The sequence below is a fragment of the Pinus tabuliformis genome, chromosome 7 (genome assembly GCF_031772625.1).
Source record: "Pinus tabuliformis cultivar Carrire ecotype Pingquan chromosome 7, CPIR1, whole genome shotgun sequence".
NCBI lineage: Eukaryota > Viridiplantae > Streptophyta > Pinopsida > Pinales > Pinaceae > Pinus > Pinus tabuliformis.
The window spans coordinates 898,211,597-898,225,128 of record NC_142293.1 but is presented as its reverse complement, the minus strand read 5'-3'; the positions used below and the strand labels follow the sequence as shown (position 1 = coordinate 898,225,128).

General features: G+C 38.3%; 1 protein-coding gene across 1 annotated transcript; it reads left to right on the top strand.

The window, feature by feature from the left end:
- The first annotated feature begins 4,178 nt into the window (after window positions 1-4,178).
- LOC149250513 (uncharacterized) lies at window positions 4,179-8,158 on the top strand. Its single transcript, XM_089453679.1, has 4 exons — window positions 4,179-4,721; window positions 4,991-5,679; window positions 5,896-6,043; window positions 6,191-8,158. The coding sequence occupies exons 1-4, from the start codon at window positions 4,179-4,181 to the stop codon at window positions 8,156-8,158; spliced, it is 3,348 nt and encodes a 1,115-aa protein (XP_089309805.1).
- The last annotated feature ends 5,374 nt before the right edge of the window (window positions 8,159-13,532 follow it).

Below are 13,532 nucleotides of genomic sequence, written 5' to 3'. Positions count from 1 at the left end.
ATGCATGTTAGTTTCATGTGTGTCACTTACACTTGTATACTTGTTGCAATTTCTTGATGTTGGATTAGGATTGTAGTGTGGTTATCATGGAGAATTTGATGTTGATTTCATGAAGAGTATTTGACATGAGAATGTGACTGATTGTATATGGTTATTTGTCACTTACATGTTGATTTTATGTCACCTACTTACATCCTTGTATGTAGGTTACATTTTGAATATTTTGATTACATGTATCAGTCTTGTAGGTTGATTAAAAGAGCTGATCGATTATGTTTGACTACATGAATTTATGTGTATCTATAGTTGGCTAGGCATTACTTATGCATATTGTCGTTTGCATGTAGCAATGTGTGAAATGGAGGGATGGTTGTTGTCATGCATGAGGTCATAGCATTCATTATTTATATGGCCTTGCATTGAGGACTGGATCCTAACTAGAGTGATTATTACGTCTTCATACAATTACTTGTGAATGTCTATACATTGTTATGATAATGTTATACATCTATCACACTGATTTGGTGATCTTGCAGACAAGGTGTTAGCACTTTAAAATTTCCCTAGGGTTGTCAGAAAGAAATAATAGAGGTGACCACAAAACTACTCTTGAGAGCAGGATCTAGCCTTTCTAATGCTTAGAGAGGTCTCTCTCTTAGTGATTTAACTTTGTTGGATTAATTTATCTTAGGCTAGTTATTTAAGCTTGGTTGATTTTTGATTTGATTTGGTGGTGGAAATCATTGATTCAGATGGATAGATAAGTGCCTTTTTACCATTGGGCTATGGAGTCCAGATTGTCAAGAAAACAGGACTGAATCAAGTTCTAAAGATAGTGTTCAAAGGGAAAGGTAGTTGAGTAATTTCAGATCTTTTAGGCTCGATGGTGAAGTGGTTTTACAATTGGAGTCAAGGAGCAGTCAAGGATTCCTCAAACTAGATAATGAAGGAAATAAAAGAGGTCAATCGAAACTAGGGAGCAATGAAGAATTCCCCACTCTGGATATCAGAAGAAAACATAAAAATGAATAACTGTTGAAGACAGAGTGTGCTTAAACAAATTCTGAAGTAAAATTCCAGTTAGTTCATTTAAATTTGAAAAAACATGTATGTATGTGAAAAACTTAAAAATATAACAATTCAACAAATTAGAGATACTTCACTGAAGTGGCCCAACACATGAATCCTATAATGCAATGCCTTTATTACTCAGTCCAGTCTTCTGACTTGAAAATGTTTACAATAAACCCTTAAGTTTTTAGATCAATGTAACTATAGAAATGTTCATCAATCCACCCTCTATACTTCGAATTATGAAGTATTTATACGAAAAATAGTTACAAAAATATCCTGAACTTTTTAAGGAATTATTCAAGGAAAATAAATATCTTCATGCAAGAAGATAGAGACAACTAGGAAACTAAAAGGCTTGTTGTCCCTTCTTTTACTAATTTTGTTGTTTTATACTTTGATATTTTGCTATTTTCTCTCCTTTGTTGTTTCTCTACGTTGGCTGTTCTTTTACTTTGGCTTTTGACTGATACTCTTTGACTTAGTTGATCTGTTGTTTTACTTTCACTACTCTGTATTCATTTTTTACAGTACATCATTTAACTTTTCCCAAGGAATATTGGGCTATTCCCAAAAAAACTTCTTACCTCAGTAACTATCTTGGGAAACTTAGAGGTGGGGAAGAGGATGGACCAGGCTAGGGTTTTGAACCGAGGGCTCCGGGCGGAACCGCGCACAGGTCACGGGTAAGATGAGCGCAGTCAGGTTTTCATGAGTAGCTGTAGCCGCAGGGGTCTTTCCCTCTCCGTATGACTGGCAGGTGGAGGTAGACTTTGTGCTTTGGCGTTAGTAATTTTAGTTTAAAGATTTACCCTTTTCAGCAGCTGCAGCCTTTCTTTCCGTTTCATTACGTTTCACAAGAAGCCGCGTAGAGGGGTCCTTCAGATTGACTGTTGGCTGTCGTTTTTTTTCTCGGAACGACCCTTAACCATGGTTAATCCCTCCGAACTAGTGGACCTGGATCCAGAACTGGAAGATATCCTCTCCATGTGGGGGAAGGATACCACTGCTCAAAACGTGGAACATTATTTTGGAGCTGTCGAACTGTCAAGGCTGGAGTCTTTATTCCAGGAGGCAAACCCATCTTTTCTGCATCACAGTAAGGTTTCTGGCAGTGAGGGCTTCAGATCCAGTAATCCAGCCTCTTCAAAGCAGGTGGTAAGGGAGAATGTGGGGGATGGGCAGAAATTAGTTGGTTTTTCCCCTGATTCAAAGGGCAAAGCAGATTCAAGCAGGTTTGCGCCACCAAAGGGTTTCGAAGATTTAAAAAATTTGGGGCTTTCTTCCGGCATCAGTCCATCAAGGGTTTCTGGAGTTTTCCCTTCGATCTCTAGGGTTTCTCTGCCAAGAGACCCCCATGTACCAAAAGAAGCTGCTGTTGGAGGCTACGGCGACAGCTTAGTTGGAGAGCGGGAAGGTTTCGATGGAACGGCGGCCGGCTTTCTACTGTCAGGGAACCCCGATACCGGTCTTTCCGCCCAGTTTCAGTCACAGTCGGAGATAGAACCCCCTGTGGACTTGGCACAGGAGGACATAGAACAGAATGATGGACGCGAGGAAACTAGGGCCTCTGTGGACGAGCTAAGGAGCAAAGGAGCGAAAAGGAAAACACAAAGGCCAATTGGATCTCAGGAGATTGAAGGAAACCTTATCCTAGGGATGGAGGTCTCCATTGAAGAAACCCTGGCAGTTGCAGACTGTACCCTAGTTGGAAGGGCTAGAGGTAAGAAAATCTCTTCGGAATTTCTCCAAGCATGGGGTGAAAATTGTTTTGTTTCTGACAGACCTCTACAGTTTGAGGCTCAATGTTTAGCGAAAGGGTGGTTTAAGTTTAGCTTCGAAGACAAGGAGTCGGCAGAGTGGGTGCTTCAACGAAATTGGACTATTGGGAACATTCCAGTACTGCTGAAAAAATGGACCCCCCTTTTTGATGCCATCAAAGAAAGAACGGATGAGTTTCCAGTTTGGGTGAGAGCTCCGGGTCTTCCATCATTTCTCTGGACTGAAACTGTATTCAAAACAATTGGGAATAGGCTGGGTGTTTTCATGGAAGCTGATATGTCCTTCCTGGAAACGAAGAACAGAGCGATGGCTCGCATTCTAGTTTTTCTAAACCCGAGCAGAGGCTTAGCTCAAAAAATCAATTTGCAGTATAAAGACTTTGTGTTTGAACAGTTACTGGATTATGAACATTTGCCGTTCAGATGCCACCGTTGCCATGAATACGGGCATCTGGCAAAAGACTGTCCGATGTTTAGAAGGAGGAGACGGTTTCGGAGGACTACCGTTTTCAGAGAAAATGCTCCAATACATTCTCAGAAGCCTAAGGAGACAGTTTTGCCGGCGAAGCAAGGGACTGCGGAAATGGAGATCGAGGAGACCCAAAATGAGCCACTAGCTGAAGATGTCCAAAGCAAAGAAGATGCACAGGCCAATGCTACTAGTCCGGTGGAAGCTGTGGAGGAGAACGCAAAGAAAGATCTTGCAGATCAGACTCCTCTCGGCGAAGATGAAAAGGGTATGTGCTCAGGACTTCCCTTTTCCTCTCTTAATTCTCCTGAGCATGTTTCTGTTTCAATGCATGTTTCACCCACAATCTTTCCTTCTCATATAAATAACGAAAACGATAACATGGAACTTGAAAAGCCTTCCCCAGATGTAGACTCTATATCAGCGGCTATGCCGTCTCTTGATTTGAATTGTGAAGCTTCATGGCCCCCTCTTGCTCACCCTGTTCCACGCACTCCATGTCCATATAATCTTAGATCTTTGGGAGGGAAGGCTGGTATGTCGGGGGTTATTGGAGGTCTAGGACAGTCGCCCTCTCAGATTGGTGCCAAAAACAAGAGAGGTAGGAAATCGGACATGTCCAAGGCAAAACTCAAAGCAAAGTTAGATGTTGCAGATGGCAAACAATATTCTATCCCTGGGGTTCTTAGAGGTGTGCAGCCCCCTGGTTCTGTCATTAAATGATTTTATCCTCATGGAATTGTAGAGGTTTGGCCAGTAAACCTAAAAAACTGGCCTTGAAAGATTGGATCCTTAATTCCAAAGTTGATATTCTTTTCCTGCAAGAAACCTTGGGGAAGGCTTCTGAGATAGAATCAATGCTAAAAGGCCTCTTGCCAGGATGGTTTTTTTCTGCAATAGATTCTTCTGGACATTCGGGGGGCCTGGAAATTGGCTTCAAAACAGGGCGCATTAAAGTCATAAACCAATGGGGGATGAAACAAGTTATGGGTATGGAGGTCCTTTCTCCAGATTTCTCCTTCCCCATCTCGTTAGTAAATATTTATGGTCCCTGTCAAGGAAGGGAGTCATTTTGGGATGAACTGATGACTAAATCTGTGATGAAGTCCTCTCTGCTGATTATGGGGGGTGATTTAAATTTCTCTATAGGCAGAGCTGAAGCTTGGGGTCCTTCAGCTAGAGAAGATCCTTTATCGGATTTCTTCGTTAATCTTATAGCGGAAAACAACCTCATAGATCCTTCCCCGCACAAACTTAAGCCTACCTGGAGGAACAGAAGAATAGGGGAGGATCGGATTGCCAAAAGACTGGATCGTTTCCTTTTATCTGAGGACCTTATATTCAAAGCTCCTATTCTCAGGCAGTGGGTTGAGGAAATAGGCAACTCAGATCATTTCCCTGTTTTCTTGGACTTTTCTTTCCCCCCACCAAAGCCTCCTGGCTCCAAGACCCCTCCTTCATCAACCTTTTCAAGGAAACTTGGATCCATCCTGTCAATAATGCAAGAGAGGATAAGAGTTATCTGTTCATGGAAAATCTCAAAAGATTGAAGAAAGCAACTATCTCCTGGGCAAAAGTTCGAAAATTGAAACAGAATGAAGAATTGAATAGAATCAGGGAGGAGCTGAAGTTAATGGAAAGCACAGAGGGAGATGGTTATATTTCGTAGGCATCAAAGGAAAGAATCCTTCATTTGGAGAAGCTTCAAAACAAAATCCTCCTGGATAAGGAAGAAGAATGGAGGCTTAAGAGTCGGGCTATCTGGCTAAAATCAGGGGATGAAAATACTAGCTTCTTTCATAACTTTGCAAAAGGTAGAAAATCTGTTAACACTATTTGGAGCCTAAAAGATGAAGAAGGAAGGGAAGTAAATTCTTTTTCAGAACTCTCTGGATTAGGACAGAGACATTTCCAGAATATTTTCTCAGACCCGGGAGAGGCTACCATAGCAGAAGTCATAAGAACTGCTCAATGCTTTCCAAGATTCATTGAGGAGGATGAAGCAGAAGAGCTCTCAACTCCTGTCTCCAAGGAGGAGGTTGAAGCTGCTATGAAGCTTATGGCAAAAGACAAAAGCCCAGGACCTGATGGCTGGACCATAGAACTTTTCCTCTGCTTCTTCGACCTAATAGGCTCTGAAATCACTGAGGTAGTGGAAGAGTCAAGACAGAAAGGAGAAGTTTACAGACCTTTCAATTCAACTTTTATTGCTCTCATACCAAAGAAGGATGACCCGGAGAGCTTTGAAGATTTCAGGCCAATCTCCTTGTGCAATTGTATCTACAAGATCATTGCAAAGGTTATTGCTATCAGAATTGTTCCTATCTTGTCAAGAAATATCTCAATGGAACAATTTGGGTTTCTGGATGGAAGACAAATTCATGAAGCCATTGGAGTAGCCCAGGAGGTTATCCATAGTGTCAGATTGAAGAAAAAGAAGGGAGAAGTCCTCAAAATAGATCTCTCCAAAGCTTATGACCGAATAAACTGGCTCTACCTCCGGATGCTGCTTACCCATTTGGGTTTCAATTATACTTTCATCAGTTGGATTATGGGCTGTATCTCAAATGTCAGTTTTGCAGTGCTGATCAATGGAGCAGCATCCCCTTTTTTCAATAGCCAAAGAGGCCTCAGGCAAGGATGTCCGTTATCCCCTCTCCTGTTTCTACTGGTGGCAGAAGGTTTAAGCAGATTGATTCATAAAGCCAGAAGAGAGGAGAAGGTAAAAGGTATTGAGGTAGCAATAAATCTTTTTATTACTCATCTGCTTTTTGTTGATGATATATTGATTTTCACCAATGGGTCTTTCAATGAACTTAAGGAGTTAAAAGGTATTTTCGATCTCTTTCTGAAAGCTACTGGTATGCAGATAAATTTTAGAAAATCTCAAGCTTGTGTGGCAGATTTTGACAGAAGAGAAAGCACCAGGATGGCTAATCTCTTCCCTTTCCCCCATCAGCCTTTGGAAGCTCCTTTTAAATATCTGGGCTTTTGGCTAAAGCCAGCAGCATACAAAGTTGAGGACTGGAACTGGCTTATAGCAAAGATAGAAGCCAGAATTTCACACTGGAGTTTCAGATGGCTCTCCAGAGCTGGTCGACTGACTCTTATCAAATCAGTACTGCTAGCCATCCCAGTATACTGGGCTGCCCTGACTTGGGTTCCAAAAGGAGTGATGGAGAAGATCAGAAGAATTTGTTGTAGATTTCTATGGGCAGGATCTAAAGAGTCCTCTGTCTTACCCTGGGTGGCATGGGATAAGGTGGCTAGACCCAAGGACTGGGGGGGATGGGGAATTAAAAGACTCCCTGAGTTCAGCTTAGCCCTAGCAGCTAAATCAGGCTGGAGATTAATCTCCATGGAGAATCTTTGGACAAGGGTGGTGAAAAGGAAGTACATCGATCCAGTTCCTGTGGAAGATTGGATTCGGAGTCAAGACAAGAAATTGAAGAATATTTCAGCTATCTGGAAGGCCACGGTGGAAGCTTTTTCAGTGATCGAACAAGGCCTCGCTTGGAAAGTGGGAGATGGAAGTCAGATTAGAATCGGTAGAGATCCATGGGTAGGCTGCAATGAAGCTTTTGCCCTGTCTCCTGGTTTTCTCAGACACCTTGACAGCAAAGGAATTTCAACTCTTAACCAGGTGGAGAAAGTTGGCCAATCTACCATATGGGGACAGGCCTGGCAGAATGATGAAGACCTAGGAATAAATGTCAGATGGAAGAATGAGTGGGAGATTTATGTCAAAGAACTGCAACGCTCAAATGTCAGACTTAAAGACGAACCAGATCGTTTGATCTGGGCTCAAGGAAAAACAGGGGACTATTCTCCAAAAGATGGGTATGCTTACTTAATGGGAAAGAAAGGCTGGGGAATCCCAGACTGGTGGTCAAAATTCATATGGAAACTAAAATGCCCAGCCAAGGCCAGGCTCTTCCTATGGTGCATTCTTAAAAGAAAGGTCCCAACCTGGGACATCTTACAAGCCAGATTCCTAGCTGGGCCTGGGAGATGCCCCTTGTGCAAGTCTGATGAGGAATCTATCAGTCATCTTTTCACAGCCTGTGCAGTCACAAAAAAAATCTGGGAGGAGGTAACTCATATTCTTAAGGTGAAGGCTCAGTGGGGTGATGCTCCTCTGGAAGAAGCTTGGAGGAAATGGTGGCAAAACTATCCGGAGGGAAACATGAGAAATTTGCCTCTTATTTTCTTCTGGGGAGTATGGCTTGCCAGGAACAAAAGTCTGTTTCAAGATAAGGACACTCCCATTCCAGTCATTGCTATCAATTGTGCTGCTATATATTCTGCCATTCCGCTTCCTGAAGCCAAAAATCCAAAAAATAATCAAAAGCTTGTCAATATTCAGGAGGGTATTCCTTGGGCCTTTTTTGATGGGGCTTCCCAAAATAATAAGGCTGGAGCAGGCTTATGCATCCACTTAAACCCTGAACATTCCTTAAAAGCTTCTGTTGGGCTTGGTCCTGGTACAAATAACTATGCTGAGCTGTCTGCTTTGCGCTATCTCCTATGCTGGTTACTCCACAGAAATATCTTCACAATTCAAATCTTCGGGGATTCATTGAATGTCATAAAATGGGTCAATGGAAATGCTGCTTGTCAAAACCAGATACTGAAGACTCTTGTTGATGAAATCAATTTCTTAAAGATATCTTTTAACAAGGTTACTTTTTGCCATATTTACAGGGATAAAAATGAGGAAGCAGACCAGCTATCTAAGGCAGGTCTACAACAAGATTTGGGCAACTGGACAGTAGAAGAAATCAGACAGGGGCATTCTTACATCTCACATCAGCCCCCTTATGCTCTGCCTCAGTGATCTCAGCACTTATAGTAGTTTTTTTTGTCAGCAGTTCCTCGGTCTTTTTGATTTTTTGGCTCACAACTGATATTTCTCTCTTCCTTTCCATGAGCTGTATAAACAGTTATAAATTTCTTTCTTTTATGCAGTTTTTTCATGTGTTAACTCAGACTTATTATATAAACCCTGTAAGGGGTTGTTTTCCTTCTATGAAGGAGACCCCAGATTTCGAATTTATCAGCTCTGTTTTATAAGCCTCCAGCCGGGAGGAAGACTACATATGTTTTTATTAGCAGTTTCAGATCTTATGAGGAACAAAACAACAACTGAATGAGCCAACAGTTTAGCTCAAGATTAAAATAGAATGTAAACTTTTTATAGATTATCAATAAAAAGTTTTACTTTTTTCTTCGGAAAAAAACTTTTCCCAAGTATTTATATCTAGTAATATAATATTTACCATTCTTTTGTAGAGTTCATTAGCTGCTGTATATTTTGCAAAGGTGGGTTTGTTTACAAAAAGATGTTTTACCTCATGCTAGAGGTAAAAGAAGTTCTCAAAAGCATGGTAAAGGAATTTTCCTGTAGGTATCCCTTTCATGGAGGAACTTCTGGCTTGTTCATTAGCCACTTCTCTAATTCTCTTGTCATAGTCTTCATGTGGCATTAACCCGTCATTAATTACTAGTGGATTAGGTATAACTTTCTACCTCAAAGCATCAAATTTGACCATGAACTTGCCTATAGCTAGCTCCATCATTTGGCATTTGTCCTCAAGCTACATCATCAAGTTCCTCTTGGTGATTACCTTCTTCACCTCTAGTATAGTCCTAGTTCTGTTAGTTATTCCAAGCTCCTACAATTCATATTTATTCTTTGAGTTAAGGAATTGGATTATTCTAGAGGCTTCTTCTGGCATGTTTCCAAGTTCGGCCTTAACCCTTTGAATTTCTTCACTTGCCTCTTTGACTAAATCATTTTGTTCAAAGATCACGTGTATAGATGGCCAAATATCATTGACTGAGTCAATGATATTGGCCCATAAAATTTGTTTTGCTTGGGCTAGTGGCTCTTTCAGTGTTAATTCTTTTTCCATCTTCCCAATATTTTCATTAAACCTGTTTGCCTTCTAGACTTCATTCTTATGCATAATTTGAGCCACTTTCTTCTCATCCTCTAGACTTTTGATTTGTTCCTTTAGTCTATTTACTTCAGTGGTATGGATGGACATATCCTCCATGGCTTTGAATAGTTTAGCTTCTTCATCACTAGGATGAGTTGTTGTTGTTATTGAACTTGTTGCCGATGTAGTTGCTGTTGCAGCTAGAAGTGTTGTAGCTAGTGGGGTTATTGGGGCCAAGGAAGCTACCAAAGTTGAAGGAACTGATGTAGTAACTGTAGGAATAGCAGTGGCAGTGGCTGTCTCAATGTTGGTTTGTTTTAGCTATATTAGATTGTCCAATTCATTCTCCATTTCTTTTAATTAAGCATTTAGATGAAGAATGAGGTCCATCATTTCATCTTTCCAGCTTTGGCTCTCTAGAACCTCCTTGGTCTGTATATGTTCAAAAGGAGGAAACTTTAGCTATTTCTTTAGTGCAACAATGTCTTCATTTTTCTTCTTTATGAGCTTTTCTATAGCCTTGATGTCATTTGGATTTTATCCAATCTCAATAAAAAAGTCTTCCAGTGAATTGATGCTGTTATCCTTTCCCTATGATGATGCTTTCTCTAGTTTAAACTGTGTTGTGATATTGTCTAGAGAATTTTGAAGTTTTTGAACACTCATGGCCTTGTTGGTCATTGTTGAGTAGATAATTTCTCCTACCTGCTTATGAAATTCAATTTGATCAATAGGGTGAATATACTTGGCCAAAACTTCAAATTCTATTTTTTGGCAGTCTGTTGATGATTTAGGCTACTAGACTGTAGGCTACAAAAAGGTCATTTGCATTTTACAATTCTTAATGTCAAAAGCTGAAATCAACCTATTCTGATTGCTAGGAGTTTGTTTGAAATAGTGGGCATATGTTTCAGCCTTTAATGCCTAATTCCTTAATTTGATCTCTTTATACTTCTTGTTTATGTCCTTTTCCTTATCTACTAGTTTGCTTGATGAAGAAACCTCTACGCTAATTTGTTTTTGAATTCTTTGGGTATTAGAGGTGGAAGGTTGATGAGTTTCCTCTGAAACTAATGGAGTCGTACTTTCTCTGACCACTATTTCTCTATCAACGATTTGAAGTGTCTCAACTGTCCCAACCAGCTCTTCTTTCTCTTCTTTCTCATTAACAGGATTTAGCTTGGGCTTCTTCCTATACATGATTTCAAATCTATCATGTGTTGTATCTATGCTTGAACAAGAACCTTCTTCCCTCGTCCTCTTTGTACTTTTGTCCTACAGGGCTGGAGTATGCAGAATGGAACTGGTATCCATGTTTTTCTCCATATCTATCAAGGTATTTTACAACCATTCTGATTGGTTGGCATATTTTTCAATGTCTACCCTAGACTCATGCATAAAAGGGCTTAATTTGAATTTGAGCCTTACTTTGTTTATGACTCCTAAAGGGTCATATTGCCATTTAAAACTGTTGCTGAACTTCATTTCCTGTAAACACTTCTCTGCTTCTTCTACAACATCCCTATTATTACAGATAAAAGGACCAAGATGGTTTTTTATCTTAAACTATGTTTTCTTCCTCCTGATAGGAAATTCACATCATCTGAGTTTATAATCTGCCTAATATATTCTAATGCAAATATCCTCATGGGAAGATATTTGGGCATCTTATAGGGAGTAAGATGGCATCCATATATTCTAATTTCAGTGTGATCTTGGTATAGATATCAATATCCTATTCTATTGTTCTTAGACAACTGCAAAACTCTTTTTATCTCACCATCGATCCTGGGTTGATTGCTACTAGTTATCATATTTACAACTGGATGCACCTAGGAATAAATGAACTATTTGTAACTGAAAACAGTGGAATACTTTTGGATTAAGGGTGTCCAAAAGATGACTGATCTGGGATGGCCCTTAGTGTCCAGCTTTTGGATGTTCACTGGAAATATATGAACACGTGGAATAATACAAAAGATTATTTGAACACTCTTTCATTTAGCAGTCTGATCAATGGATCATGGATCCTCTCTGCCAAGTACTAGGCAAAATTGAAAATTATATATCGAGTCTTGCATGGACAAAAAAGAGAGGAAAGAAAGAATAGGCTCATCTACATGCTCGTCTATGGTGTATCCTAGAATATAAGAGAGCATGGTCTCAATTTTCTAGCCCTCTCAGAGAAAATGGTAGCAGAGTATGGGGGACTGTTTTTCGGGGTATGAGACTCTTCGAGGATAAAAATCTAAAACATTTGAGTCTTCTTGGGAAGGTCCAGCTTCAAATAGAGTTCAAGTAGGTATTCAATAGAAAATGGGGTTTCATTTTGGTTTGGCTAGATCTGTAACATTTGGTTTATTAACTTTGCAGTGATTGTAAACAAAATCTGCTGGTTAGGAGAGACTATGGCTCTTTGGCTTGGGATATAATAGTTTTGGGATAGATGGATGATTACAGGGAACTGGTATACCTGTGGGAACAAGTATTTGGGAAAATTGGATTCCCATAGATGAATGTCATCAGTTTGGTTTAGAAATTTGTCTTTACTCTAGCAATGGAATTTCAATAGATGGCTGGGAAGTTGTGTCTTTAATTTGGAAATATTTGTTAGCCAATGGGAGCTAGTCAACATCCAGGTGAGGGGTTTGCAGGGGTTTCTCATTTAGAATGCTTTGGGAAGCCATAATTTGGTTTATTCTATTGAATTATTCTTTCCTTGGCTTTAGTAGTAGGGTTAGGAGTTCTGGAAAAGTGGGAAGGGTTAATACAGTGTGCAGAAAATGGCTTTTGGATGCGCAGTGGAGTTCTTTTAGCTTGGGAAGGTTTTTTAATTAATTTCAATTAATTAACCTTTTATAATTGCTGTGCAGAGCTTAAATAGAGGGTCCTTCTGGTTCTTTCAAGAATACCTGGACAAATGACGATTAGGTATGCAGACATGTTTATGTGGTAGTAGCGAAGGTTTCTAAGGCTTGAATTGTATATGCGCTACTTGAAATTTGAAGTGAGCCGCGTCTTCTAGTTGCAGGTGAGGTTAAAATGGTTGAGCAGAGCTTTGGGGTTCAGAATTGGACTACAAAGGTGTTTGCAAGGAAATAATAATAAAAAGAGTGAAAAGGGGTCTTTTTTGGTTTTTAACCAACAACGGTTAATCTTTGGGCGCGAAGTTAAAGTGTGAATAGTGGGTGGTTTCCATTTACGTGAGGGGGTAGTTTTATGGCATATCGCATTGTTTTTGAGTGATAGGTGATATAATAGAGTTTAAGCTTCTGTGATCCATATCAAGTTAAGAAAGATTCTTTGGCGAAAATCACATGGAATATCATTTGTCGACGCGTTTCGAACCAACTAGTGTGGTTCATCGTCAGGACAAGTTGAAGCAATAGATCCAGCTTAGCATGATAAATAGTTTGAGCAGAGACTCCAATGGCTAAATTAACGGCTAATTTTAACCTTAGGACCAGGTCAAATTCTTATTTACTATTTTTAAGGAAATCAGTTGAATTCGGTAAAAAGGGTGGTTATAAAAAGGGCATCTGTTTATTTATTTAAAATTAAAATATATATATATATATATATATATATATATAGATATAAATAAGAGGTAGGATTAAATGGTTGGTTTGATAGTATATTTATTTATTTATTTTATTCAATTTATAAAATAATTATTATTGGTATTCTACATATATATATATATATATATATATATATTATGATTAAAATAATAAGATGACTAGTTTTTTATTCAATAATAATTTAATGGTTAGTTTATTTTTATACTTAGATAAAATAATTTTTCTTAAATTAAATAAAATAATTTTTCTTCATAATATATTTTAATCATAATATTTATATATTTTAATCATAATATATATATATATATATATATATTATGATATATATAATATATATATATATATATATATATATATTAATAAATAATAAGATTTAGTTTTTTATTCAATAATAATTTAAGAAGAATTATTTTATCTAAGTAAAAAATTTTAACTAACCATTAAATTATTATTGAATAAAAAACTATAATCTTATTATTATTAATCATAATATATATATATATATATATATATATATATAATACCAATAATAATTATTTTATAAATTGAATAAAATAAATAAATAAATATACTATCAAACCAACCATTTAATCCTACCTCTTATATATATATATATGTATATGTATATATATATATATATATATATATATATATATATATATATATATATATATATATATATATATAT

What these genes read in the sequence shown, in the direction of transcription:
- LOC149250513 (XM_089453679.1), top strand. Translation starts at nt 4,179, where the DNA reads ATGCTAAAAGGCCTCTTGCCAGGATGGTTTTTTTCTGCAATAGATTCT. An exon ending in GCAACTCAGATCATTTCCCT is followed by an intron (nt 4,722 to 4,990) that starts GTTTTCTTGGAC and finishes TATATTTCGTAG; the next exon opens with GCATCAAAGGAAAGAATCCT. An exon ending in ATCTCAATGGAACAATTTGG is followed by an intron (nt 5,680 to 5,895) that starts GTTTCTGGATGG and finishes CTCAAATGTCAG; the next exon opens with TTTTGCAGTGCTGATCAATG.